General features: G+C 52.7%; 1 protein-coding gene across 4 annotated transcripts in view; it reads left to right on the forward strand.

Moving 5' to 3' along the window:
* The window catches only part of PDE4B (phosphodiesterase 4B), a 201,993-nt gene that overhangs the window by 102,755 nt on the left and 72,876 nt on the right, over positions 1–26,362 (forward strand). Inside the window, exons 1-2 of one of the 4 annotated variants that reach the window (XM_064720520.1) lie at positions 4,301–4,980; positions 5,106–5,402. The exons of 2 other annotated variants lie outside the window; for them this stretch is intronic. In XM_064720520.1, coding sequence (XP_064576590.1) covers positions 5,356–5,402 — 47 coding nt within the window. In that variant the 5' untranslated portion in view covers positions 4,301–4,980; positions 5,106–5,355. Of the gene's footprint in view, positions 1–4,300; positions 5,403–26,362 lie in introns of those variants that run through there. One more of the 4 variants, XM_064720519.1, reaches the window with a different exon arrangement.

Raw genomic sequence — 26,362 nt, forward strand, 5'->3', positions numbered from 1 at the left:
GGAGATCCAGATCTTTGTGCCAGGGTCTGGATCCAAATCCAGCCTTGGATGCTGCGGGCATGCAGGGAATTCCTGGGGTGACACTGTCGAGGGGACAAGGCAGGGGTTGGGCAGAGCTGGGACTCGATGGCCTTGAGGGGCTTTTCCAACCTCAGTGACTCCATGAATTCCAGCACTTTCCTCCTGTTGTTTCACCTCATTTCACCCAGGGAACAGCCAGCACTGCTGCTTCCCTCACTGAGGGAATGTCTGCATTCCAAAGGTGTGGAGCACCAAAGAAAGGTCATTTGAGGCCCAAAGTCTGTGGTGGTTCCTGCTCCTGGAATCACTTCCATGCTGGGAGCCCACATCCCTGCAGCAGCTTCTCCTCAAACTGTGGAAGCTCCAGGGGCTGGAAGGAGCCAAAGTGGAACATAAAACTCCAGCTCCCTGAAGGCGCAGTAAAACGGGAGGTCAGGATCTAATCCAGATGGGGACCTGGGAATCTGCTGGGAGCTGCTCATTCCCAGCCCCGGGTTCTCTGTGCTCCGTCAGTGTGCTGGAAGGATGTCAGCAGAGCTGGTGTTGATGGAAAATAGATCCAAACATTCATTAATTGCCAGCTCAGCGAGCCCCAGACCCCTCTGCACGGAGCAGCTGCCGCTGTTGAGTCATTCTGTTGGAAACTCTTCAGGAACTTCACAGGGATGAGATGATTTTCCTCCTTCTTTCCCTGTGTTTTCCTTCCCTCTGCCCCTGGTACAGCTTTTCCTGCCTCTGTCCCACTCCCCCCACCCCGGCCTGGTGGCTCTGGCTCCCAGTTTGTCCCCTCTGGGTGCAGGGTTTGCTTGGGAACTCCTCCTCTTCCACACTGGATTCCTGGGACAGAGCGTTACCTGCTGGAAAATGGGATTTTGCTCATGGCAAGCTGGGAAGGGCAGTGTTGGTGGGAAGGATGGAGCTGAGGTGGAAGCTCCTGGGGACACCTGGGGTTGGATTTGTGGAGCACAGGTCGGGGTGGGTTCAGAGCAATGCTCCAGAAATGGCAAATTCCAGCTGGAAAGTGACTTTTAGGGATCCCATTTTTTGGAAAATGTGAAGTGTGTGTGCCATTTCCTGAGAGTTTTTATCCAGAGCTCTGGAAACTGAGAGGAACTTTCTGGAATGAATCCAGAGGAGGCCCTGGAGCTGCTGCAGGGCTGGAGCACCTGGGACAGTGGAATTGTCCCTGGAAGGTGGCACTGAATTGGCATTTCAGTTCCCTTCCACCCAAACCGTTCCAGGATTCCGTGATTTAACGATGCAGCACCTGGCACACCAATTCTGCTGCAGGTTTTCCAGCCACCCCGCTGTTGGTACAGCTCATTATTTGCTGGATAGAATTCCCCAATTTCTGAAGAAAAACAGGTGATCTGAAAATTGGGGTTTGTGAGCTAATTATTGTGAGTGGGTCTGTGTTTCAGGATCTGAAATAAGTGCATTGTTCAGGACTCCATGGAGAATGGTGTTTATTGTGAGGGTTGGTAAAATAATATTCCTGGAGCTCTCGGGCAGCCTGTTCAGGAAAAAGAAGGGAATTAGAATTGCAGATCAGGATTTCATCATCCTCAATCAGCGTGGCCAGCAAGGAGGGATGAATGGAAAGCTGCTCAGGAGCCCCGGCAATTGCAGCCTTCCCAAACCCATAAATGGCTTGGTGCACCCCAGAGGGGCAGAAGCCCCAGGAATTTCAGTATCTGAGAAAGGGTCGATGCTGTGGAGAAAAACAGTAAAATGCCAGGAAGAGTGTGGGGGAAGCTCCTTTTGGGGTGGTTTTTAGTGATCAGCTGGGGTGGTTGTGTGTTATCCTGATTATTCCATAATTAGCAGTGAGGGGGAAGAGAAATATCCCTGAAAACATGTTTTGGATTTCTTTATCTGGGGTGAAACCCCATTATCTGGGGTGAAAAACCCCAATATTACATCAGTGTAGATCATTAATCTGGGAAGACAGAGCACGGAATAAACTCATTTTTGTATTCTGTGCTTCTGGTTTGTCTCAAAATTCCCAAAATATCCGCTGGTGTTTTTCAGGCTGCTGTGAGGACAGGGAACATTCCTGAGCCTTCCCTGCTGCTGGCTGAGGGAATGAAGGTGCCCGAGCCCTGGGGGCCTGGAGAGTCTCAAGGCAGCAGGAGAGCAGGGGCTGCCTTATGTAACTTTGCTCAAAGATGTGGAAAAAAAAATCCCCCGTTCTGGGCTGGTTTTCCGGTTTCTGTGCGATTTTTCAGGAAATGTTTGAAGTTTCCCTGGAGGAGCATCAGTGTTGGGGCTGCCAGGATGGCCCAGTGGGAGGAGGCTCCTCGTTAGCACGGCTTGCAAAGGCTAATTAATAAATAAATGGAGTCTGGAGATCCAAATGAACAATTTGGGGATTTGGGAGCGGGAGGGAGGGAGGCCCAGTGGGTTCTGATCCCAGCCCTGGGATTTTATTCATTTCTGGGATTTTATTCATTTCTGTCCTGTTGATCCTGCGATTCCTGGGTTTCCACTCGGGATAATCACTGAACTGTCTAAGAAACTCCAGGAGGAAAATCCCAGGGAATGATTGTTCTCCTTCCCACCCAGCACCCTGTGATTAGTGCCCCGCTCCCTGCAACTCCCCACGTCAAATTTGGGATGCTGGGAAGGGTTGGATTGTGAAGGGAGACGCCAGAAAAATGGGAATGGGGAGGGAAAAGGACAGGAAGGAATTCCTGGCTGTGAGGGTGGGCAGGCCCTGGCATAGAATTCCCAGATTTGCTGTGGCTGCCCCTGGATCCCTGGCAGTGCCCAAGGCCAGGCTGGACATTGGGACACCCTGGGACAGTGGGAGGTGTCCCTGCCATGGAATGGGGTGGGATTTAGGGTCCCTTCCATCCCAAACCATTCCGTGATCCTATGGATTTAAGGTCCCTTCCATCCCAAACCATTCCATGATCCCATGGATTTAAGGTCCCTTCCATCCCAAACCATTCCATGATCCCATGGATTTAAGGTCCCTTCCATCCCAAACCATTCCATGATCCCATGGATTTAAGGTCCCTTCCATCCCAAACCATTCCATGATCCCATGGATTTAGGGTCCCTTCCATCCCAAACCATTCCATGATTCCCTGATTTGGACCTGTCTGTGTGTCTATTTACCACCATCCATGGCTGCTGGGCACCTTTTTCATGGATAAGAAGCAGAATTCCATGGTTTACACAAAATTCTTCACCCCTGTGAGTAAAACTGGCTCCTGCCAAACCAAAGTGGAGATGGAGCAAAGCCAAGGAGAGGTGCAAAGTTTTGGAATATTGATCATTCATGCTTCATCCTGATCTTTCCCTTATACCTTTGATTTGCCCCTATTTTTATAGATTTGTTAAATCTTTTTATCAATAACGTCAATAGAATAAAAATAAGGATTTATGTCTCATCTCCCAGTGAGAGGAGAGAACCACACAGCTTTCCCAGTCTGGAAAAGCTTTTCCTGAGCTTGGAGTGTGTCAGAGCAGCTGGGGAGTCTGAGTGGGGATGGAATGACACTGCCACTCTCCCCCTTCCCTGGATTTTTAAATTGGATTTGGCATCTTAATTGCTGAAACAGCTCCTCGTTCTGCCTTTCCAGCTCGGAGTTAACTGCAGGGAGGGAGGCTTGGATTGTGGATCCTCTGAGATCCGTGGGGTGACCCCTGCTCCGTCCCCTCCTGCTGCTTTGGGAATAGGGAATGTTATGGATCACTGATGGCCGATGAAATTTATCCATCACCTATAGAAATCTCATTTATCCATCACCTATAAAATCCCATTTATCCATCAGCTGTACAAATCCATCAGCTATAAAAATCCCCTTTATCCCCCTTTCCCGACACCTTCGATTGCAGCTGATGGATAAAATCCCTTCCCGTGGTTGTCAAGGTGAAACGTTTGGAGACTTCAGGGGGGAAAGAAAGAAAGAAACAAACAAACAGACAAACGAACGAACCCGGGGAAGGGAGAATGTTCCGGTGCCTGCTGCGCGTCCGGTGCCGCCGAACTTTGTCCTTCCCGTGGGGAGGAGGCGCCACCGGGTCCCCTTTGTCACCCCCGCAAGGTGCGGGTGGGGCAGAGCCCTGCCAGCATTCCCGATCCTGCGCGGCTTCCTTCCCATCCCTCCATCCATCCATCCATCCCTCCATCCATCCATCCATCCATCCATCCCTCCATCATCCATCCATCCATCCCTCCATCCCTCCACCCATCCCTCCATCCATCCATCCATCCATCCATCCCTGCATCCATCCATCCATCCATCCATCCATCCATCCCTCCCTCCATCCCTCCGTCCCTCCATCCCCGGCTCTCCCAGCCCTCCCTTTGTCCCCGGCTCCCCTCCCGGCTTGCGGGGGGGGCCGGAATTTCGGGAGCCGCTCCCGGGCGGATGCGGCCCCATCTCCCACCCACCCCTGACGTCTCGCTGCACCAGGGAGCCGCGTCGGGTTTGATGTGGAGCGGCGGGATTTAGATCTTGTAAAATCTTGTAAAATTCCATTTTATGCAGAGAGAGAGAGGCACACGCTCGCTCGGCAATCCGGCGGGCGAGGCTGCGGCTGGCGCGGTCCCGTTTCGCCCGCCCGGCGTTTCCCGCAGGAGCAGCAGCACCTGGATGGGCATGGACGGGGCTGGGAGGAGCAGCCCCGCGCCCGGGTGACAGCAGGGACAGAGAGTGACAGCAGCGGGGCACTCCCCTCTGGGCTGGCGCTGACCCCTGGCAGGGAGCCGGCGGCTCCGCTGCCGTTCCTGCCGGCGGGATGCACATTCCGGGCCTGGGGCCGCCCCATCCCGCCCCGTAACCCCGCGGTGCAGCCCCGCGCCCATCCCGGCGGATGCTCCGCGGGAGGGACCCGCGCCGGGGCTGCTGCAGCGTCACAAAACTTTGCCTCGGCTCCGGAGGAAGGAGGGATGTGACCTGGAAAGGAGGAACGGCAGAAAGGGGATGGTGCTGCGGCTTGGAAAAGGTTTTTTATCCCCCCCCCGCCCCGCCGCTGTCTCAGGATCGTTGGGATTTTACAAATGAGAGCAGGAAGCTGCAGTCAAAGGGGGGGGTGCCAGAAATAGATTTATTTTTTCTTTCTCCTGCTAGAAATGAAGAAATTTGGGAGTCCATAGAGGCTGTTCCACAGGCACCCCCACTTTTTGCTTGCCGAGGCATTTGCGTTCCTCTGGAAAGTGGCATCCACCTGCAAGGGGAGTTGCCATGTAATCCCAAAGAATAAAAACTCCTGGAAACCTCTCCGTGCCACTGAGCCAACTCCAGAGGGACCCAGGTTGGGAATTGGCAGGACATGTCCTGACTCTTTTCGGAGGATAGAGGAGAAGGATCAGCTGGGAAGATGTTAAATATTAATATTTTACCCAATCGCCGCCATTCGTGGATTTGGTGAGTATGCCATGGGTTTGTCCAGATCACAGCACTTCTGGTGGGCACAAAAGCTTGGAAATCAGGATTTTTCCTGGTTGAGAAGCAGCTGCTGGATGGGAACATGGATAAGGGGGTTCCTGGAGCTGTGGGTTTGCTGAATATTTCCTTCTCTGATCTTCCCTGCTCAGAGTTTGATCTGAGGCGCCCTCACGACACCTCCGAGCGGGACTGTGGGGACAGGGTGGGGAGAGGATGGAAAATTTCCCGCTGTCCTGGTTTATTTTCCTTCTCAGGTGTTTTATGAACCTCAATTTTCCTTTAAAAATTAACGAGTCCCTAAACCGTCCCTCGCTGATTCCGTGGTGCCACCTCGGCACCTTCTCCCTGTTGCATTTTCATGAGCAGATGGAGCAGCTGCTGCTGCCTCTGCTGGGCCAGGGCAGGGGGACAGGGAGAGCCCAGGGGAATCCCAGAGGCTTTCCCAGCTTGGGGCTGGGACACGGCACCAAAACCTCATTTTATGGGTAAAGATCCGCCGGTGGGAGTTCAGGGCTGGAGTCTTTGGCTGGTGTGGTCCATGTGGGCTTCCAGGGTGGATAGGCTGTGGAATCTGTGGGAATCTGGAGATAATTTTATATTCTGCTTCTTCAAATCCTGCGTTCTGTGATCTCACCTACACATAAATATTTTGGGTTTACACAGAATTTATTCTCTGTAATCTCATTATGGTTTTTAATCGTTGAACCGCGGTTCTGGGATCAACCTACAGGTCAATATTTATATATAGGAATTAAAATATCCCCTGATATATAAATATGTAAATAAAATATAAACAAATATATAGAAATATCCAAGGCTCTGAGCCTTGGAATGGTGCTGGGGAGGGATGGGGTTGGCTTCTCCAGAGGACATCCTGCAGTTCCAGGATGAGAGAACAGGAAGGAGAATGCTTGGAGAACAGGAAGAATGCAGGGCCTGTATTAAAACTATGGAATCCTGGAATGGGTTGGGTGGGAGATCATCTCATTCCATCCAGGGACACCTTCCACCATCCCCACCATGCTCCAGGCTGGCCTGGGACACTTCAGGGACCCACAGCTGCTCTGGGAAATCCATCCCATGGCCTCACAGGGAGGAATTCCTTCCCAGCATTTCTTCCTGACGCCCAATCCAACCCAGCCTATCTTGGGATTTTTCCCATGGCTTCCCCTTGAGGTTTAGCCAGGGCGGTTGTTGATTTGGTTTGGAAAGTTCCTCCTGAGGAGGTGCCCCAATAGGCCAAGAAAGAGGAATATTGGGTGGGAAGTGTTAATTGATTTGCCAGATTTACAAATGAAGGGAAGGGGAGAGATCCTGTGCTTTAATTATGGACAAAATCAACGCCCAAAGAGCCCAGGAAGTGATGGGAAAAAGCATTTCCTTTGGAGAGCCCCATTTCTGGGGCTGCAGGAGAACAGAACTCATTTCAGCTCTAGGGGCTGAAACAAACCCTGGGCAGCCCCAGGTGCCACCAGGGGACATGGTCAGGGATGGGGCTGGGACGGAGCCATGGGATCAGCCAGGGGGTTCCAGCTGATGGAAGCTGTGCAGCTCAAAGGGAGCCTTGGCAGGGGTGGATTTATGAAGGAAAAGGGATAAAGTTATCCCAAGAAAATTCCCTTCACCTGTGCCCAGGTGAAAACAAAGCCAGTTCTTCACCCCATCCTGGCCTAGCTTGAGTCAGGCTGAGCCTTGCTAACCCAGACCTGTGTGAGCTCCTGGCTGCTGTTCAGAGCCCACATGGGGGGCGAGACTCATTAATTCCCGGTGGAAATGTCTTCAGGGATTCCTTCCCTCTGGAATAAAATGTTTTGGGCTTCTTTGGAGCTTCTCCCTCCTCTGTTCCATCACCCCAAAGGAAATTTTGAACTGGATCTTCATCCTGGCCTGGTGGGATGGGATGAACTTTCAGTGTCCCAAAGCTTTCCATGATTCCATGGGTGACCTTTATCTTCCAGGTTCTCCCCAAATCCAGGAGAGGAGCTGCTGCCCTCCATCCCCTCGTGGGGACAATGTGGGACCTTGGTCACTGCTGCTTTGGGCTGCAGAGGGGAGGGGATGCTCTGTGCTCAGGTGGCAATGGGGCTTGGAGCTCATTCTGGGATTATGGAAGCTGGGGTTGCTCCAGCACTGCAGCTCCTCTGGAGCAATGTGGGAATTCTTGGTTGTTCACGGGGATGGCCCCAAACTCAGGCCTGACTCTGGAGCTGCAGAGGCTGAACTGGGGCAGGGGGGGAGCAGAAACTCTGTCCTGAGGTGAAGTGGTGGCATCAAATCCCAGGATTGCTGACAGCTCAGGAATCTCGGAGAGGCCACAGCTCCCTGATAGCAGCTGGAGTGGCGGGAGTGTCTTTGTGTTGGGATGTAAACAGATTTATCAGTGCAGTGATAACCACGGGACCAGGAGTCACCCTGACCTTGGCTCCCTCTGCTCCCTGGTTCAGGCTGAGCTGTGGCACTTGGCTGTGAGGCTGGAGGGGTTTTCCATAACGTGGTACCACAATCGTGGAGTTCCTGAGGCTGGAAAAGCCCCCCGAGACCACCGAGTCCCCAGCACTGCCAAGGCCACCCGTGTCCCCAGGTGCCACATCCACAGGGCTTTTCAAACCCTCCAGGGATGGGGATTCCATCCCTGCTCTGGGCAGCTGTGCCAGGGCTGGAAAGGAGGAAATTTTCCCAAATACCCAATCTAAACCTCCTCTGGGACAGCGTGAAGCCGTCTCCTGTTGTCCTGTCACTGCTCCCTGGGAGCAGAGCCTGATTTCTCCTCATTTCATGGACAAATTTCACTTTGATTTTTGTATTGACTTTCAGAATACTCAAGGTTTGCTCTGGGAATTAACACTCTCCAGATCTGTGGGTTAAACCTTCCAGCCACCTTATTTCCATGGATTTCAGCAGGATCTTAAACCATTTTGGTTCTCCTGACGGATTAATTCCACAGCCTCCTATAAATAGGCAGGATTTCCAACAAAGCAATGATTTATATGCAGCAGGTAGATTTGAGAGACAGAACTCTGAAGTCTGTAGGCACAATTTAGAAAAGGAGAGGCCAAATATTTCTCCTGCTCTCAGAAGAGCCTGGAGGAAGCACAAAGAGCTGGCTGTGTCTGCAGCAGAGACAATGCCTGCCTGGAAGGAGCGGGGAGCAGATGATGGGATTTAATTGGCAGCGTTTGGCTGGGGGGAGCTGGGTGTGCAGGGGCTCTGGGGAGCAAGGGGCTGCTGTTTAATTATTGGTATTTAGTGACCTTTCCCTTCTCCTCAGGCTGGGCCTTTTCAAGTTGCTCCTGGCTGTGTTTTCCCGCTGCTTTTGAGAGGCAGGAGGTGAGAGTTAGAGGCTGCTCCTGACGCATTTACATTTCCATATTTCCATTCATTACCTTCACTTGCAGGGAAGGGATCTGCCTGGGTAGCTTCACTGGCATGGGAAACTTTTCCGATGAGTTCCTGGACGTCTGAGCCTGCCATGCACACAGAGCTGCTGTTCCAGGCTATTCCTCCTGCTCCTGCTCCTCGCCATGCACACAGAGCTGCTGTTCCAGGCTATTCCTCCTGCTCCTGCTCCTTGCCTTGTCCAAGGGGCTCAGTGTGAGCCCCCCCTGGCTGCAGAGACCCCTCGGGGCGGAGGAGCTGCTCCCCAGCCTGCTCTGGTGTCCCCAGGGAGCATCCCTTGGGAGAGGTGACAGCCAGGCAGGAGCAGGAAAAGCCAGGACAGCTTTCCCTGGGTTTGTGTGACTCCAGGAGGAATTGGAGCTGCTGGAGCCCCTCTGGAGCCAGGCTGGGACACCTGGGGGTGCTCACCTGGAGAGGAGAAGGATCCAGGGAGAGCTCAGAGCCCTGGCAGGGCCTGAAGGGGCTCCAGGAGAGCTGAGAGGGGCTGGGGACAGGGATGGAGGGACAGCACACAGGGAATGGCTCCCACTGCCAGAGAGCAGCCATGGATGGGACATTGGGAATTGGGAATTGTTCCCTGGCAGGGAGGGCAGGCCCTGGAATGGAATTCCCAGGTTTGCTGTGGCTGCCCCTGGATCCCTGGCAGTGCCCAAATCCAGGGTTTAGAGCACCTGGGACAGTGGGAGGTGTCCCTGCCATGGCAGGGGTGGCACTGGGATGGTCCTTGAGGCCTTTTCCAGCCGGAACCATTCCAGGATCCTGTGAATGCAAACTCAGCTCTCAGCATTTCTAAGAAGTTCTGGGGCTTTTCCCACTCTCACATCTTAGCAGGCTTAGGAATGAGATTCCTGTTCTGAAAGCCTGATCAGGATTTCTTTCCTAACCCTCTTCTCCAGGGGCTAATAACTGGGATGTGGATTTCTTTTAGCTCCAATTCCTTGGCAGATTAGCCAATCTCAGGCTCTCAGTGAGCACCACGATGGAAAAGGGGTTTCTTTTCTTCTTTCCAGCAGAAAGAAGCAAAATTTAATAAGGGAAATTTGGGCTTCCTGCTGACCTGGAGTTTGTCACGCACAAAGAATCCCAAAGTTCAGTGAATTGTTCTGTTCAAACACAGCCCCACAGCTTGTGGCTTGCAGCTCTGCCATCCTGAGAGCAGCTGGGCCAGGTCCCTGCAATTGATCCCCTTGGATGGTGGGAATAGTGGAAGAGCTTTTCCAGGGCTGGGCCACATTCCCAGGCACAGTGCTCAAGTTCTGCACGGGATAAATCCAGAGAGCAGGGCAGGTGGATGTTGGGAGTTGCCTCTGCTCCCCAGGCCCAAAGCTCAGCCAAAGTTTAATCCTAAGAACTAAACAAAGGATTTTCCAGTGCTTTTCCCTGTCATGACTTCCATAGGAGCCTTCTCAAAGGAACCAGGTGGGATTAAAAACCATTCCCTCCAAACTGCAACCCCAAACCCATCACCAGCATCAGCATCATCCCTCTGCCCTGGGAACTGGGGGCTCTGGCAGAGGGATTGAGCTCTGGGAGCAGACAGGGAATGCCTTTGCTGCTCGTGCTGAGGGCAGCCACTGCAGAAAGAGAGATTCTGGAGCTTAGGATGGTGGAGTAGTGGAATAATAGAATCGTGGAACCATGGAATGATGGAATGATGGAGTTAGGGAATCACAGAATCTTGGAATCACAGAATATCCTGAGCTGGAGGTGAGCCAGTGGGTTGCACCCAGCTTCTATCTCAGAACACCTTCATTCCATGCACTATTAAATGGGTTTTTTTTAATGAGGGCTGGAAAATCATTCCCTAAACCATGTGAGCTCCAGTGCAAAGAGCCATTCCATCCCCTTTGGAAGCACACAAAGTGTCCTTCAGAGCCCTTGCATTGTCTTGGTTCACTTTATCACAGAATCCCAGCCTGGTGTGGGCTGGGAAGAGCCTTGAAAATCCTCTGGTCCCAGGAGCTGACCCTCGCTGCTCATTTTAACCGTGTCGTGGTTGATTCAAAACCTCGATGAAGGGTGTGAAGAAAGGCAAACAAGCCAGCAAAAGGCTCGGGAGGGGGGAAAGCCGCTGTGCTGGAGGAGCCGCCGGGTTTTGCTGCCTTTCCTCGCCCGTTCAGACGTGCGGGGCCGCTTTGAAAGCTCCCGCTGACGTCAATGGAGCGGCGGAACGGGAGCATCCGCACATCCCAGCCCTGCCCTGGCTCCGCTCCCGCCCCGGGCTGCTCCCCAAACCTCCCGGGGCCGCCCCGGTCCGCCGCAATTAACGGCAGCCACATCAGGGATGCGCTAAAGTGCTAACGCTGCTCCTTCGTGCTGGGGGTTTCATTGATTCCGGCGAGAAAAAAAGCAAATTTCCAAGTGACAAAATTATTGCTTGGCCTTAAAAGGGGTTTAATAATCATTTTATAGGGTCTATTCATCGTTTTATAGGGTCTGCTTCTCCCCAGCCTCAATTACTTTCGTTGCTTTTCTAATGTAAACTCTTATTTATAAGTCTCATTTTTTTTTTTTTTATGTAACTCTAAATTCTAGGGCAGAAAATGCCTGCGAGCCTTTCAGAGCAGTTTCGCTTTTTTTAGCTTTTTGTTGGAAGGAAGAGCCTGGGAAAAACGTGTTAATTGTCTCAATGTGGGAATGCTGCAGAGGAGCTCGGCGGGGAGCAGCAGTGACACCGAGCTGATGGATTCCTGCCGGGAGCCCTGATCCCGCACATCCCGCGGCTTTTCGGGGATGGTCCCGGCTCATCCTGCCTTTCCGAGCACAGGACAGCGCCTCCTCAGCCCCGCGGGGCACGGCAGTGGGAAATGCTGGGAAAATTGGAATTAGTGGGGGAAACGCGGCCGGGATGAGGTCTCAGGACACGGCCTGAGGGAAGAAGGGGAAAATCATGTAGGGATAAATCAAATTATCTTCACTCTCTGCAGCACTACGGAAAATGAAGCCCCCAAGTTTATTCACCCTGGTGATGAGGGGGAAAACCTGGGATACAGAGGGTGGAGAGCAGGGAAGGGATCAGGAGAGCTCTGCAGAACCACTGGATGGGATGAAACCACCAGCAGCCATTCCAGAGTCCTTTTGGCAGTGGCCTTAAAGCTCCTCCTGTGACAGGGACACCTCCCACAGCCCAGGGTGCTCCTGGTTCTCCTCAGGGTCCCTTGGGAATGCTGAAAGGGATCCTTTGGATTCCCTTCCAGAGGAGCATCCCTGAGCACCCACGGGTGGCTCCTTGGGAAGAGGCCGCTCCTGGCCAGCCCTGGGCTCTCCTGCCAGTGGGAAATGGAGCCTTTGGAGAGAGAAAACAAAATAAATCAGAGCCTGGGGCTGCTGGCCTTGAAAAGAGCAGCTGGGGCTGGGGCATGGCCGCTTCACCGCGGGTTTATCCCAGATTAGATCCCGGGTTTGTCCCGAGTCAGATCCTGGGTTTATCCTGAATCAGCTCCTGGGTTTATTCTGAATCAGCTCCCAGGTTTATTCTAAAATCAGATCCTGGGTTTATCCCAAATCAGCTCCCGGGTTTATTCCGAATCAGCTCCCAGGTTTATTCTAAAATCAGCTCCTGGGTTTATCCCAAATCAGCTCCCAGGTTTATTCTAAAATCAGATCCTGGGTTTATCCCAAATCAGCTCCCGGGTTTATCCCAAATCAGCTCCCAGGTTTATTCCTGAAATTAGATCCCAGGTTTATCCCGAATCAGATCCTGGATTTATCCTGAATCAGCTCCTGGGTTTATTCCGAATCAGCTCCCAGGTTTATTCCTGAAATCAACTTCTAGGTTTATCCCAAATTACCTCCTGGGTTTATCCCAAATCAGCTCCCAGGTTTATTCTAAAATCAGCTCCTGGGTTTATCCTGAATCAGCTCCTCATTTTATCCCAAATGGGCTCCTGGGTTTATCACAAAATCAGCTCCTGGGTTTATCCCAAATCAGCTCCCAGGTTTATTCCAAATCAGCTCCTGGGTTTATCCCAAATCAGCTCCCGGGTTTATACCAAAATCAGCTCCTGAGTTTATCCTGAATCAGCTACCAAGTTTATTCCAAATCAGCTCCCAGGTTTATTCTAAAATCAGCTCCCAGGTTTATCCCAAATCAGCTCCCGGGTTTATCCCAAATCAGCTCCTGGATTATTCCTGAAATTAACTCTGTTTCTCCAGGACCTTTCCAGGCAGATTCCGTCCCGAGCAGGGGGAGCTTGGCCTGGCTCTGGCATCGCCCCTGGGATTGCAGTGGGGATTTAGGGAGTTTTTGCTGTGCTCCCTCAGGTGTTTGTATTTCCATGCTAATTCCAAATAAACTTGAACAATTCTGGTAATGAGCAACAGCAAGACTAAACCTAATTCTGTGGTGGTTACCACAGAAACTTCATGAAAATTCCCACTTTTCTGATGGAACAGTCCCACATTTTGTTTTCTGGCTGTTTAGGTTTTCCTGAATTGGATATCAGCAGGAAATTTGGGGTTGTCCATGGGATCCCACCAGGACAGGCATCCATGGGATCCCACAGGACAGCATCCATGGGATCCCACCAGGAATGGCATCCATGGGATCCCACCAGGACAGCATCCATGGGATCCCACCAGGACAGGCATCCATGGGATCCCACAGGACAGGCATCCATGGGATCCCACCAGGAATGGCATCCATGGGATCCCACCAGGACAGGCATCCATGGGATCCCACCAGGACAGCATCCATGGGATCCCACAGGACAGGCATCCATGGGATCCCACCAGGACAGGCATCCATGGGATCCCACAGGACAGGCATCCATGGGATCCCACCAGGAACGGCATCCATGGGATCCCACCAGGAGAGATATCCATGGGATCCCACCAGGAACAGCATCCATGGGATCCCACAGGAAAGGCATCCATGGGATCCCACTAGGAACAGCATCCATGGGATCCCACAGGACAGGCATCCATGGGATCCCACAGGACAGCATCCATGGGATCCCACCAGGAACAGCATCCATGGGATCCCACCAGGACAGGCATCCATGGGATCCCACAGGACAGCATCCATGGGATCCCACCAGGAAAGGCATCCATGGGATCCCACCAGGAAAGGCATCCATGGGATCCCACAGGACAGCATCCATGGGATCCCACCAGGAACAGCATCCATGGGATCCCACAGGACAGCATCCATGGGATCCCACCAGGACAGGCATCCATGGGATCCCACAGGAATGGCATCCATGGGATCCCACCAGGAATGGCATCCATGGGATCCCACCAGGACAGCATCCATGGGATCCCACCAGGAACAGCATCCATGGGATCCCACCAGGAATGGCATCCATGGGATCCCACAGGACAGCATCCCTGGGATCCCACAGGACAGCATCCATGGGATCCCACCAGGACAGGCATCCATGGGATCCCACCAGGAATGGCATCCATGGGATCCCACCAGGACAGGCATCCATGGGATCCCACAGGACAGGCATCCATGGGATCCCACCAGGAATGGCATCCATGGGATCCCACCAGGACAGGCATCCATGGGATCCCACCAGGAACAGCATCCATGGGATCCCACCAGGAAAGGCATCCATGGGATCCCACCAGGACAGGCATCCATGGGATCCCACCAGGACAGGCATCCATGGGATCCCACAGGACAGGCATCCATGGGATCCCACCAGGAATGGCATCCATGGGATCCCACAGGACAGCATCCATGGGATCCCACCAGGACAGGCATCCATGGGATCCCACAGGACAGCATCCATGGGATCCCACAGGACAGGCATCCATGGGATCCCACCAGGAATGGCATCCATGGGATCCCACAGGACAGGCATCCATGGGATCCCACCAGGACAGGCATCCATGGGATCCCACAGGACAGGCATCCATGGGATCCCACCAGGAACAGCATCCATGGGATCCCACCAGGAAAGGCATCCATGGGATCCCACCAGGACAGGCATCCCTGGGATCCCACCAGGAAAGGCATCCATGGGATCCCACCAGGACAGGCATCCATGGGATCCCACCAGGAGAGATATCCATGGGATCCCACAGGACAGCATCCATGGGATCCCACCAGGACAGGCATGCATGGGATCCCACCAGGAACAGCATCCCTGGGATCCCACCAGGAATGGCATCCATGGGATCCCACCAGGAATGGCATCCATGGGATCCCACAGGACAGCATCCATGGGATCCCACAGGACAGCATCCATGGGATCCCACAGGACAGGCATCCATGGGATCCCACCAGGAATGGCATCCATGGGATCCCACCAGGAACAGCATCCATGGGATCCCACAGGACAGCATCCATGGGATCCCACAGGACAGCATCCATGGGATCCCACCAGGAACAGCATCCATGGGATCCCACAGGACAGCATCCATGGGATCCCACCAGGAACAGCATCCATGGGATCCCACCAGGAATGGCATCCATGGGATCCCACCAGGACAGGCATCCCTGGGATCCCACAGGACAGGCATCCATGGGATCCCACCAGGACAGCATCCATGGGATCCCACCAGGACAGGCATCCCTGGGATCCCACAGGACAGCATCCATGGGATCCCACCAGGAGAGATATCCATGGGATCCCACCAGGAACAGCATCCATGGGATCCCACCAGGAAAAGCATCCATGGGATCCCACCAGGAACAGCATCCATGGGATCCCACCAGGAACAGCATCCATGGGATCCCACGGGAAAGGCATCCATGGGATCCCACCAGGACCAGCATCCCTGGGATCCCACCAGGAATGGCATCCATGGGATCCCACAGGACAGCATCCATGGGATCCCACAGGACAGCATCCATGGGATCCCACCAGGAATGGCATCCATGGGATCCCACCAGGAAAGGCATCCATGGGATCCCACCAGGACAGGAGCTCCAGGAGCTGGGATCACCCAGCTGGGAGGGATTCCAATCTGAGGGGGATGAGGGGGATTCCTGGGGTGGGAAGGTTGGAGAAATGAGACACAAACACTTGGTTAGCTGTGGGTTGGAGAGGAGAGGGAGCTGGGAAGGGCTGGACGTGGGTAGCAGGAGAGGTGAGGTGAGGGTGAAGGCAGAAGTGCTGGGAATAACGTGAGAGAGGAGGGGAAGTGTGGCAGGGCCGTGAGGAGCAGCAGCCTCGGTATCTGGGGCAGCACTGACGGCGCTCCTGGGAAGGCAGAGCAGCCCAGGAGCTCGGGCTGGAGCAGCAAACGAGGCACATCCAGCACCTGCAGGAGCCCTCCCGGGTGAGGCCCCACCTGCAGAGCTGCCCCAGGATCCCAACCCAGGAGGGACCTGGAGCTGCTGGAGAGATCCAGAGGAAGCCCTGGAGCTGCTGCAGGGCTGGAGCCCCTCTGGAGCCAGGCTGGGACACCTGGGGGTGCTCACCTGGAGAGGAGAAGGATCCAGGGAGAGCTCAGAGCCCTGGCAGGGCCTGCAGGGGCTCCAGGAGAGCTGAGAGGGGCTGGGGACAGGGATGGAGGGACAGCACACAGGGAATGGATTTAAGATGAAAATGGGGAGATTTAGATGGATATTGGGAAGGAATTCCTGGCTGGGAGGGTGGGAAGAGACTGGAATAGAATTCCCAGATTTGCTGTGGCTGCCCCTGGATCCCTGCAGTGCCCAAGGCCAGGCTGGAGCAGCCTGGGACAGTGGGAGGGGTCCCTGCCCAGGGTGTCCCTCCTTCAGGGGTGGAACTGAGGGATTTTTAAGGTCCCTTCCAACCCAAACCACTCTGGGATTCTATGATAATGCACCAGGAGATGGGTTTTTATACATCCCAAAAGGAAACCTGGGATGTTCCCAGTGCTGTCTGCAGTGAGGGTGTTGGGAGGTGAAGGCGGCAGCTGCACTTTGAGATGTGCATAAACAGCAGGAGATGAAAGAGCAGAACCTGTTTGGAAATGAGGTTGTGACGTCAGACAGGGAAAGGCCTTTCTCAGCCCTGTCATTCTGTCAGTCTCACCCACCTGGGGATCTGTCCTACAATTCCCAAAGAATCCTGAGAGTGGCAAACACACCTTGGTGTGGCACTGAAGGCCAGAGAACACACGCAGGTACCTAACAGCCAATTACACAGGTACAGGGATTTTAACTGCATTATGGATCCTGGAATGATTTGGGAAGGGAGACACCTTAAAAATCATCCCAGTGCCACCCCTGCCATGGCAGGGACACCTCCCACTGTCCCAGGTGCTCCTTGCCCATCCAGCCTGGCCTTGGGCACTGCCAGGGATCCAGGGGCAGCCACAGCAAATCTGGGAATTCTATTCCAGCCCCTCCCCACCCTGCCAGGAACAATTCCCAATTCCCAGTCTCCCATCCATGGCTGCCCTCTGGCAGTGGCAGCCATTCCCTGTGTCCCATCCCTGTCCCCAGTCCCTCTCAGCTCTCCTGGAGCCCCTCCAGGCCCTGAGCTCTCCCTGGATCCTTCTCCTCTCCAGGTGAGCATTCCCAGCTCTCCCAGCCTCCACTGTCTGTTCCTGTTGGGTTCCCTGTATCCCATCCCTGGACCTGTTCCCTTGTGTTTTCCTGATTCCTTGGCTGTTTTTCTCTCTCTGGATGGTTTTTCTGCAGGAGGATCTCCCCTGGTGCCAGTCAGGAGTGTGGGATTGGGAACCATTCCCTGAAAGCCCCCGGGGTCAGTTTGGGCTGTGCCAACCCTTGGGATGGCAGCAGAGCCCTGCAGGCCGGGCGTGCCCCATTCCCTGAATCCCAGTGGATTATTCCCATTCCCCACAGCACTGCCCAGTTGTGTTTGCACGGCAGGGCCACATCCGTGCTGCCCCAGAGCCGTTCCCTGCTGCCTGATTGTCCATGCAGCACACACAGGAGCAGGATATTCTGGGATCCATCCCGGGAACAGCCGTGACTCATCAGCTGCAGCGGCAGCCAGGAGATGAGGAGCTATTTATTACAGCTCTTCCAGGCTGTGAATGCTTCTGAGCAGCCAGTTCAGCTAGGAATTATGTAATTATTCCTCCTGGATGCTTTCTCTTATTGGTTTGTAATTACAAAATCTTCGCAGCGCACTCCTGGATTTTCAAATGAAATCCTGGGAATGACTTCATGTGAGGAGAAGGGAGAAATTCGACGTTCCTTTGTTTGTGTTTGTGTTGCTTGGCTTTAGCAGGGATGGATTCGCACCAACTTCACCTTTTTTTTTTTTTTTTGTGTGTGTGAAACTGTTTCAACTCCTGGTTTACTGGTTTGGAAGTTGATAAGCAAATGTTTGGGATGAAATCATCTGGCCTTGGCAGGAGGGGAGTTCCGTGTGGGAGTTCCCGGCTGGCTGGGTGGGAGAAGGGCTGGATGTGGAGCTGCTGGAGTTGAGGGAGAGCTGCCCTGGTGCCCGTGCCTGCTCATCCCGCCAGGGACAGGAGATTATTGCAAACCCCTCTTGCTGAAACAGAGAGGAAAGTGGCTGTGACACCCTCTGAGGCTGCAGGAACAGGAGCTGGGGGGTTCCTGGTGCCCCCCACAGCCCCCGGAGCTCCGGAGCAGCATTCCCAGCCCTGAGGGAAGCAGATCCTCTGCCCCATGCTCAGGGGAATCAGGATCTGCTCCGTGGCATCCAGGAGAGCTGAAAGCAGGGAACTGGGGATCTGGCTCCGCTCGTGCTTTGCTGAGGGGTTGGATAAATATTTCTCAGTTTTAATCCCCAATAAAAGAGCTAAAGCCACACCTTTGGATTTATAATCTCAGAAATGTGCCATAAACTCATCACAGCCTGAGTGTTCCAAAAGTCACTCGGAGGGTGAGCTGGCAGAGCTCTTGGAAAGCTCTGAATCACATTTCAGTGCCCAGTTATCCTAGGGAAGTCTATTATTCTCACACTGATCATGGATAATTTGGCTCTAATCTTTATTCTATGCTCTGTTTTGATTTTGCTGGTCAATTTTTATCACTCCCTTAGGAAGAGACGTTTAAAGATGGTTTGGCAATGAGTTTGGAAGGGGAGATGAATTCAAAATCTGAAGGTGGTGATGGGATGGGTCTGTCTCAGGTGCATCACTCGAGCTCCTATTGGCTGTTTGAGCTCCCCAGGACAGAGATTTACTGGGGCACAGTGGCTCTGAAGGAGAGGCTCTCTCTGTATCTCTCCTTTAAAGTGCATAAAAGAGCTCTGGAAAATCCAGAGAATAAATATTGGCTGAAGGAATTGAGGTGTGTGAGTGAAGGCTTGAAGTGGGGCTGTATTGAATGTCCCAGTTTCCCTCAGATCACAAAAAGCTCTGACATTTTTCATCCATAAAGACATTAAATTGTTTGGAGTGGAGGCTGGAAGAACAAGCTGACCCCCTTTTGCTTTGCTGCGTCCAAATTGTGCAGTGTAAGAATTATTCCATTAAACCCTGCCCTCACTGCAGCTCTCCCTGGCCAGTTTAACTCCAGGAATGAAAGCCCAGCTGATGACAGATGGAATCTGGATCTTTACAGAGCCAGAGATGGAGTTTCTGTGTATTGACCAGCCCCTCATGTCACCCTTCAATAAACTCTGGAGTTCCATCCTCCCTTCAGAGGAGCTGGAGTTTCTCCTGCAGGGCTCCAGGCTCCCTGCAGGACAGCCAGCCCAAATCCCCTCTCTCTCTGCCTCTCCAAGTTTGTAAATTTGCCTGTCACCTATTTTTATGCAGTTTAATATCTTTCCTGTGGTTTCCTTTTCTCTCCTGTTATTAGAGCAGCAAAGGAAAAGCTCTCCTGGGCATGAGTGAGGAGCTGTGTAATGGGCTGCAATGGCTCCTTCCAAACCATTGTGCTCTGCCTTGTGAATATCTATTTAATCAGTGGGTTTAAAAGAGCTGATTTGTGCTGAGTGATTTTTCTTTCTTAGACTGCAGCAAGAGCCTCATCCTCTTGTGAGGATGCAGCACAGGCAGTCCAGCTATTCTGGGCTTCAATGGCCCCATTGAGCTGGGAAGAGGTTCAGGAGCAGGGATCCATTGAGATGATTGTGGCAAGGAGCTCTGCAGGGATGAAGCACCGGGTTTATTAACTCAGCCATTCCACTCAGTCAGGAGCTGGGCTGTGTTTTCTGCTCACAGATTTGCTGTGCTTTGGGAGTGAGGCCAGCTCTGGATGTCTGAGAGGCGCCCAGCTTTCAGTGTTGCTGCTGGAGTGTCCGGTTTTCGGCTGTTTGGATGGCCTGGAAAGGCCCGGGGTGGCCTTGGGGCAGCCCGCGTATCAAAGGACGAGAAGAGGCTTCAGTTCTTTTCTCGGTCTCGGTGTTTATTAATTGTTTATCTAAAAGATTTTCTCTCGGCCCGACAGAGCTCTGCTCAGCAGCCAGCCATGAGCACACTCACCTATCTTTATACCCAAAGTTACGTGTACAATATTTATCATTTTTCCCCAATACCTTTCACCCTTATTGCCCAGTGCACTTTTAGTAATGACCAATCCCAAAGTGCCACCATCACCACAGAAGATGGAGGAGAAGAAGAAGAAGGACAGGACACGCCCCAATTCCTCCATCTTGCTTCTCTAAACCCCCCTGTACAGAAATCCTAAACCCTGTGTCTCACTCTCTAATTAACCAATCCCTTCACCATTCACCCCGGTGAAACCCTCCTGTCCTCATACAGGTGTCGTCTCCTGTGTAGGATCAAAGTCCAGCCACCAGACACTTCTGGAACATTCCAGGACTCCCGAGCCCCCCAAGGGTGGTCTCGGTGACACCTCAGTCCTGAGGGGCTGAGATCCCACACTGGAGGAGCTTTGCTGTGTCAGAGCTGCCCTCAGCACGTGTGTGTGCCTGAGGGGGCACTGCTGCCTCTGTGCCCCCCAGGACAGTCACAGGGGCCCAGAGCCACCAGCGTGGCCGTGGTTCCATTCTCAGGCTGTCTCAGAGGGTTTTGGCTTCCCCCTCATGGAAAAGGCTTGGGCTCCATCGTGCCTTTGCTCACTGCAGGTACAAATTCAGCCAGAATTCGGGTTTGTGAGTGGCGAGTGAACAGCGCTCAGAGAATTAGGTTCAATCCCAGAGAGCATCCCTCGCAGGAGCACAGTGCAAAGCCATCACAGGTGTGCTGTGAGCAGCAATAAACCTCTGACCTGAGCAGGGCGAGCCCTGCCCAGCTGCCCAGGCTGGCACACACCGCTCTCCTCCCTCCTGAGCCCTGCACACCCCCTGCCCAAACACAGCAGCACCTTGGCACGGGGCACAGCCCGACTGTTCCACTGAGAGCTCAGCACAGGAGGCTCTGACACGAGGCTTCTGTTGTCCTCTCCTTATCTTGTTTGCTCCTCACATGATCCCCAGCAGGCCCTGGCTATCTGCGTGGCATTTGCTGTCCCCTGGCTCAGCTGTTCTGCAGGGTGACACCGGGGTATTAATAGGCAGTGTCACGCTGGGCTCTGGCTGAGGGCTATCAGGACAAACCCCCTGTTTGCCTCTCAGCCTGGCTCTGCATGCTGATGGCTCCCAGAGGCTGTCAGGGCCAGCAGCCAGCCCCAGGAGCATCCACACAGCGCCACCAACACCTCCTGACCTGCGAACCCAGGGCTGGCCTGACAAGGACAAAAGGAGACGGATTCCTGCTGCAGGCAGGGTCACCCAGAGCTGTGGCACTGTGGGATCTCAGGATCTGAGTCCTGGGATGCCGGGCCTCCGAGACCACCCTTGGGGGGCCCGGGAGTCCTGGAATGTTCCAGAAGTGTCTGGTGGCTGGACTTTGATCCTACACGGGAGACGACACCTGTATGAGGACAGGAGGGTTTCACCGGGGTGAATGGCGAAAAGATTAGCTAATTAGAGGGTGAGACACAGGGTTTAGGATTTATGTACAGGGGGGTTTAGAGGAGTAAGATGGAGGAATTGGGGCGTGTCCTGCCCTCCTCCTTCTTCCTCTTCTCCTCCATCTTCTTTGACCACAGTGGCATTTTTGGATTGGTTATTACTGAGAGTGCACCGAGTTATAAGAATAAATGGTATTGGGGAAAAATGATAAATATTGTACACGTAACAATGGGTATAAAAATACGTGGCGGTCCGGAGGACGAGTCAGTGTGCCCATGGCTGACTGCTGAGCAGAGCTCTGTTCGGCTGAAAGAAAATCTTTTAGATAAACAATTAATAAACATAAAAACCGAAAGAAGAACTGAAGCCTCTTCTCGTCCTTCGATACGCGGCTGCCCCAAGGCCACCTCGGGCCTTTCCAGGCCCCTCAAACAGCCGAGATAACCGGACATGGCACAGGGACATCCAGGTGCACTTGGAATATCTCAGGAGAGAAGCTCTGGGACCTCCCTGGGCAGCTGCTCCAGTGCTCTGCCACCCTGAGAGCGGAGAAGTTCTTGCCCATGTTCAGGTGCAATTTGGGTTTTAGTGTAGGGCCATTGCTGCTTGTGGCACCACTGGAAGGTCTGGAACCGTCTATTCCAGCAGATCCTCATCAGTTCGGTGTTCCCAGCAGTTCCTCGCCAGTTTCAGGTGTTTTTTATCAGCTCCTCACTAATTTCAGGTGTTTTTTATCAGCTCTTCACTAATTTTAGGTGTTTTCACTAAAGCCTCACCAGTTTCAGGTGTTTTAATCAGTTCCTCACTAGTTTCAGGTGCTCCCAGGAGCTCCTCACTAATTCCAGGTGTTTTCACTAAATCCTCACTAGTTTCAGGTGTTTTAATCAGTTCCTCACTAATTTCAGGTGGTTTTAATCAGCTCCTCACCAGTTTCAGGTGTTCCCAGCAGCTCCTTACCAATTTCAGGTGTGTTTTATCAGCTCCTCCCTAATTTCAGGTGTTTTCACTAAAGCCTCACTAGTTTCAGGTGTTTTAATCAGTTCCTCACTAGTTTCAGGTGTTTTTATCAGCTCCTCACTAATTTCAGGTGTTCCCAGCATCTCCTTACCAGTTTCAGGTGTTTTTTATCAGCTCCTCCCTAATTTCAGGTGTTTTCACTAAAGCCTCACTAGTTTCAGGTGTTTTAATCAGTTCCTCACTAGTTTCAGGTGTTTTTTATCAGCTCCTCACTAATTTCAGGTGTTTTCACTAAAGCCTCACTAGTTTCAGGTGTTTTTATCAGCTCCTCACTAATTTCAGGTGTTTTTTATCAGCTCCTCCCTAATTTCAGGTGTTTTCACTAAAGCCTCACTAGTTTCAGGTGTTTTAATCAGTTCCTCACTAGTTTCAGGTGTTTTTATCAGCTCCTCACTAATTTCAGGTGTTTTCACTAAATCCTCACTAATTTCAGGTGTTTTAATCAGCTCCTCACCAGTTTCAGGTGTTTTTTATCAGCTCCTCCCTAATTCCAGGTGTTTTCACTAAAGCCTCACTAATTTCAGGTGTTTTTTATCAGCTCCTCACTAATTTCAGGTGTTTTTTATCAGCTCCTCACTAATTGTAGGTGTTTTCACTAAATCCTCACTAATTTCAGGTGTTTTAATCAGCTCCTCACCAGTTTCAGGTGTTCCCAGGAGCTCCTCACTAATTTCAGGTGTTTTCACTAAATCCTCACCCGTTTCAGGTGTTTTAATCAGCCTCTCCCTAATTCCAGGTATTTTCCATCGGTGAGCTCCAGCATCTCTCCCCCCCATGGCAGTAACCCCTCAGTGCCCGCTCCCCACAGGTCTCACCCCCCCAAATGTTTGCACACAGTGAGTCAATATTTTTAAATGGATCCACTTTGGCCATCGACTGCCTCTGCCTACTCATTCTTCATGAGCTCAGGTCCAACCCTTTATCAATACCCTTTATCAATAGCCCAAACCACCCAGGATGGCTCAATTCTCATTAGCTCGGGGATGGAGCTGTAACTGCAATCAGATACAATGATTTTGTGCCAGGCCCACACATTTGTGCTTACTCACACTGCAAACCTCACCTTCTGTGTAATTAAGCATTAATTAATTGTACCAAGTGCTCCGCTTGTGTTTATCCCAAATTTCCAAGTGGCTGTGCCTGCTTTGTTGTGTTGTTTGACGCTCCTGGACTTGATGACTTGTTTCAGATTTTAGTTTTGGGCTGATTTTGCTCAGTGCCCCCCCACATCTCTTATTTCTTTTGAAAAGCTTTATGGTTTGCAGGAAGTGACTCCAAAACAGTGATTCCAGCAAGTGATTTTCAACATGAAACAGAGCTTCTAAGGGATCATTAATTAAGGAAGATCAAAATGAGCCCTGGAGCAGGTCTGGAGAGGATTTGCAGGTCTAGGGAACATTAACAGTGTTATTAAATGATATTTTGGGTGCCAGCAGCGCTCTATCTGTTTTCACATCAGGGAAATCATCCCAAGAGGGTTTGATTTGCTGCCTGACCCCACCATTTGGCACAAACCACACGAAATGTGCTTTTTGGCCTCACAACCATTCCTTTAAAAGGTTTTGTTCTTGCTGCTCACCACCTCTGACTTCTCTCCACGCTGGGGAAGCTTTTCCTTCTGCTAAATCCAGTTGGCTGTCCTGAGTGATTAAAGCTCATTGCAGACCGTGTGATTTAACAGCAGAAAATGAAAATCTGGGGTTTAGCTTGACCCTCTTTTCCCCCCTTTTGTTTTGCAGCTGCCCGAGGAGGAGGGGAGGCAGTGCGGGCAGGCAGAGCTGTCCCTTCCGCCTCACTGGCCTTGGGAAAAATGCAAATTTATGGAAATGCTGTCTGGGCTGGCAGGCTTTGTATTCCCTGGCTGTGCCTGCGCGAGCTGGGCTGGGCATTTCACAGAATTGTGGAATCACGGAATGGTTTGCATCGGAAGGGATCCTAAAGCTGCTCTCGTTCCTGCCATGGCAGGGACCCCTCCCAGTGCCCCGGGTGCTCCAGCCTGGCCTGGGCACTGCCAGGGATCCAGGGCCTGCCCACCCTGCCAGGGAACGATTCCTTATCCCAAGTCCCTCTCCTGCTCTCCCGGAGCCCCTCTGTGCCCTGGAATGGCCTTCAGGATCTCCCTGGAGCAATGTTTCATGAGTTACACTATTAATCCCACCAGGAATAACATCAAGTTGGTGTTTACCCCCATCACTCCCACAGGAAAGCTGTTCAGTGCTCTGGCTGCTCTCGAGGCACAGATTTCCCTCTGATTTCCAACCTCAGTTTATTCCTGTCCATTTTATCCCCCCTTGTTTTCACACCAGCGTCGTCCTTGGGTGATTTCCTTTGGTGCCTTTGCCTCGGGCCCTTGCGACACCCCTGTGTGGGAACAGCAGGTGCCATTCCCAACCTTTGCTGTGATCCCTGTGCCAGACCCCTCAGACAGAGCAAACCCTTTGTGCCAGCGGGCCAGGGCTTTGCATCCCTCAGATTTCCCCCTCAAACAGCAGCAGGTGGCAGCTGCTCCTGAGCTGGATGACGCAGCCTTTGCACGGAGCCCCTGCTGGCCCTGAAATGATCAATGAGAGCTCTGAAAAGATGGCCCTTGGAATCACATCCCTGGGCTCTGACATTTGCCATCACAGTGTCCTTTCCCGTGGATAGGAAGGATGGGGAGTGCAGGCATTTGAGAGATGTGAAGCAGGGAAAATTTTGCTGAAATGTACCCAGCTGGATTAATTATTGTTAAAGGCCGAGTCTCCAAAGGATTTAAAGATCTGAATACCATCTTAGGACATTTCACCGTCTTTTTACTGACAGGCTCCACGGATCCCAATTATGGAGATAAATCCAAAAACCAGGTCAAATAATTATTCCATGAATCAAATGGAAAGGCTGGATGCATTTCCGAGCACAGCAGCTTTCCACGCGCCCATTGCTGGAGTTTTGGATACCATGCAAGGGCTGGGGGAATTTAAAAGATTAGTGCAGGAAATGTGTAAATCTTCCGCCTCAAAGGCTGCCTGTTCAGCTCAGGTGAAATGGAAACTCGGTGGTGTCTGTAAGTTGTCACCGCGGTTGTCACTTTGTTCCTGTCTCCTGTGTGGTTGACAGCAGATGAGAGGAGCTCTGTGAAGTGGGCCGGCCGGAATGCAGCAGCTCAGAGCTTCCCCCCTGCTTGGGAAGGCAGAAGAGGCTCTGGAGCCGTGCCAGGGTCTCTGTTTAAGGGCAGGATGGAATGAAGCCTGGCTCTGGCCAGCAGCCTCCTGGTGCTCTGGCTGTGTGCGGATCCGGGAATGCTTCCCTGAGTGCTGGGAGCTCGGGGTGTTTGTGCAGGGGACCCTGGAGAGCCCTGCTGAAGGCCTGGCTCTGGGAAGGGGGCTAAGTGCACATTGCACTTCAGAGGGGGAGCAGATCCTCGAAAGTGCATCAATAAAAGATGGAATATACGACTGGAATCCCCCTTCTGTTGCTGGTAATGTCCCAGTGGGGAAAGGCAGGGCTGGACCCCGTGTTCCCACTTGCTGGGTGGAATTATCTCCCCATGCTGGTTGTGGGCAGGGATCAAGGCTTGTCCAGAAGGGCTGGAGGGTGTCCTGGAGCCCCACCAGAAGACACCAGTGTCCGTGTCACATGAGCCAGGCAGGCAGCCTCCAACATCCGTGTGCTGTGGATTGGGAGAGACAGTCTGAGAAATGCTGCAGGGCTTGGCTGGGGCTGGGAGAGCTGGGAGAGCTGGAGTGACACTGAACAGAGCAGAGCAGCCGGGCCAGGCTGGGGCAAACACTGGGAACATCAGTGCCGTGGGGCAGCAGC

The sequence above is a fragment of the Zonotrichia leucophrys genome, chromosome 8, assembly GCF_028769735.1.
Source record: "Zonotrichia leucophrys gambelii isolate GWCS_2022_RI chromosome 8, RI_Zleu_2.0, whole genome shotgun sequence".
Taxonomy (NCBI): Eukaryota; Metazoa; Chordata; class Aves; order Passeriformes; family Passerellidae; genus Zonotrichia; species Zonotrichia leucophrys.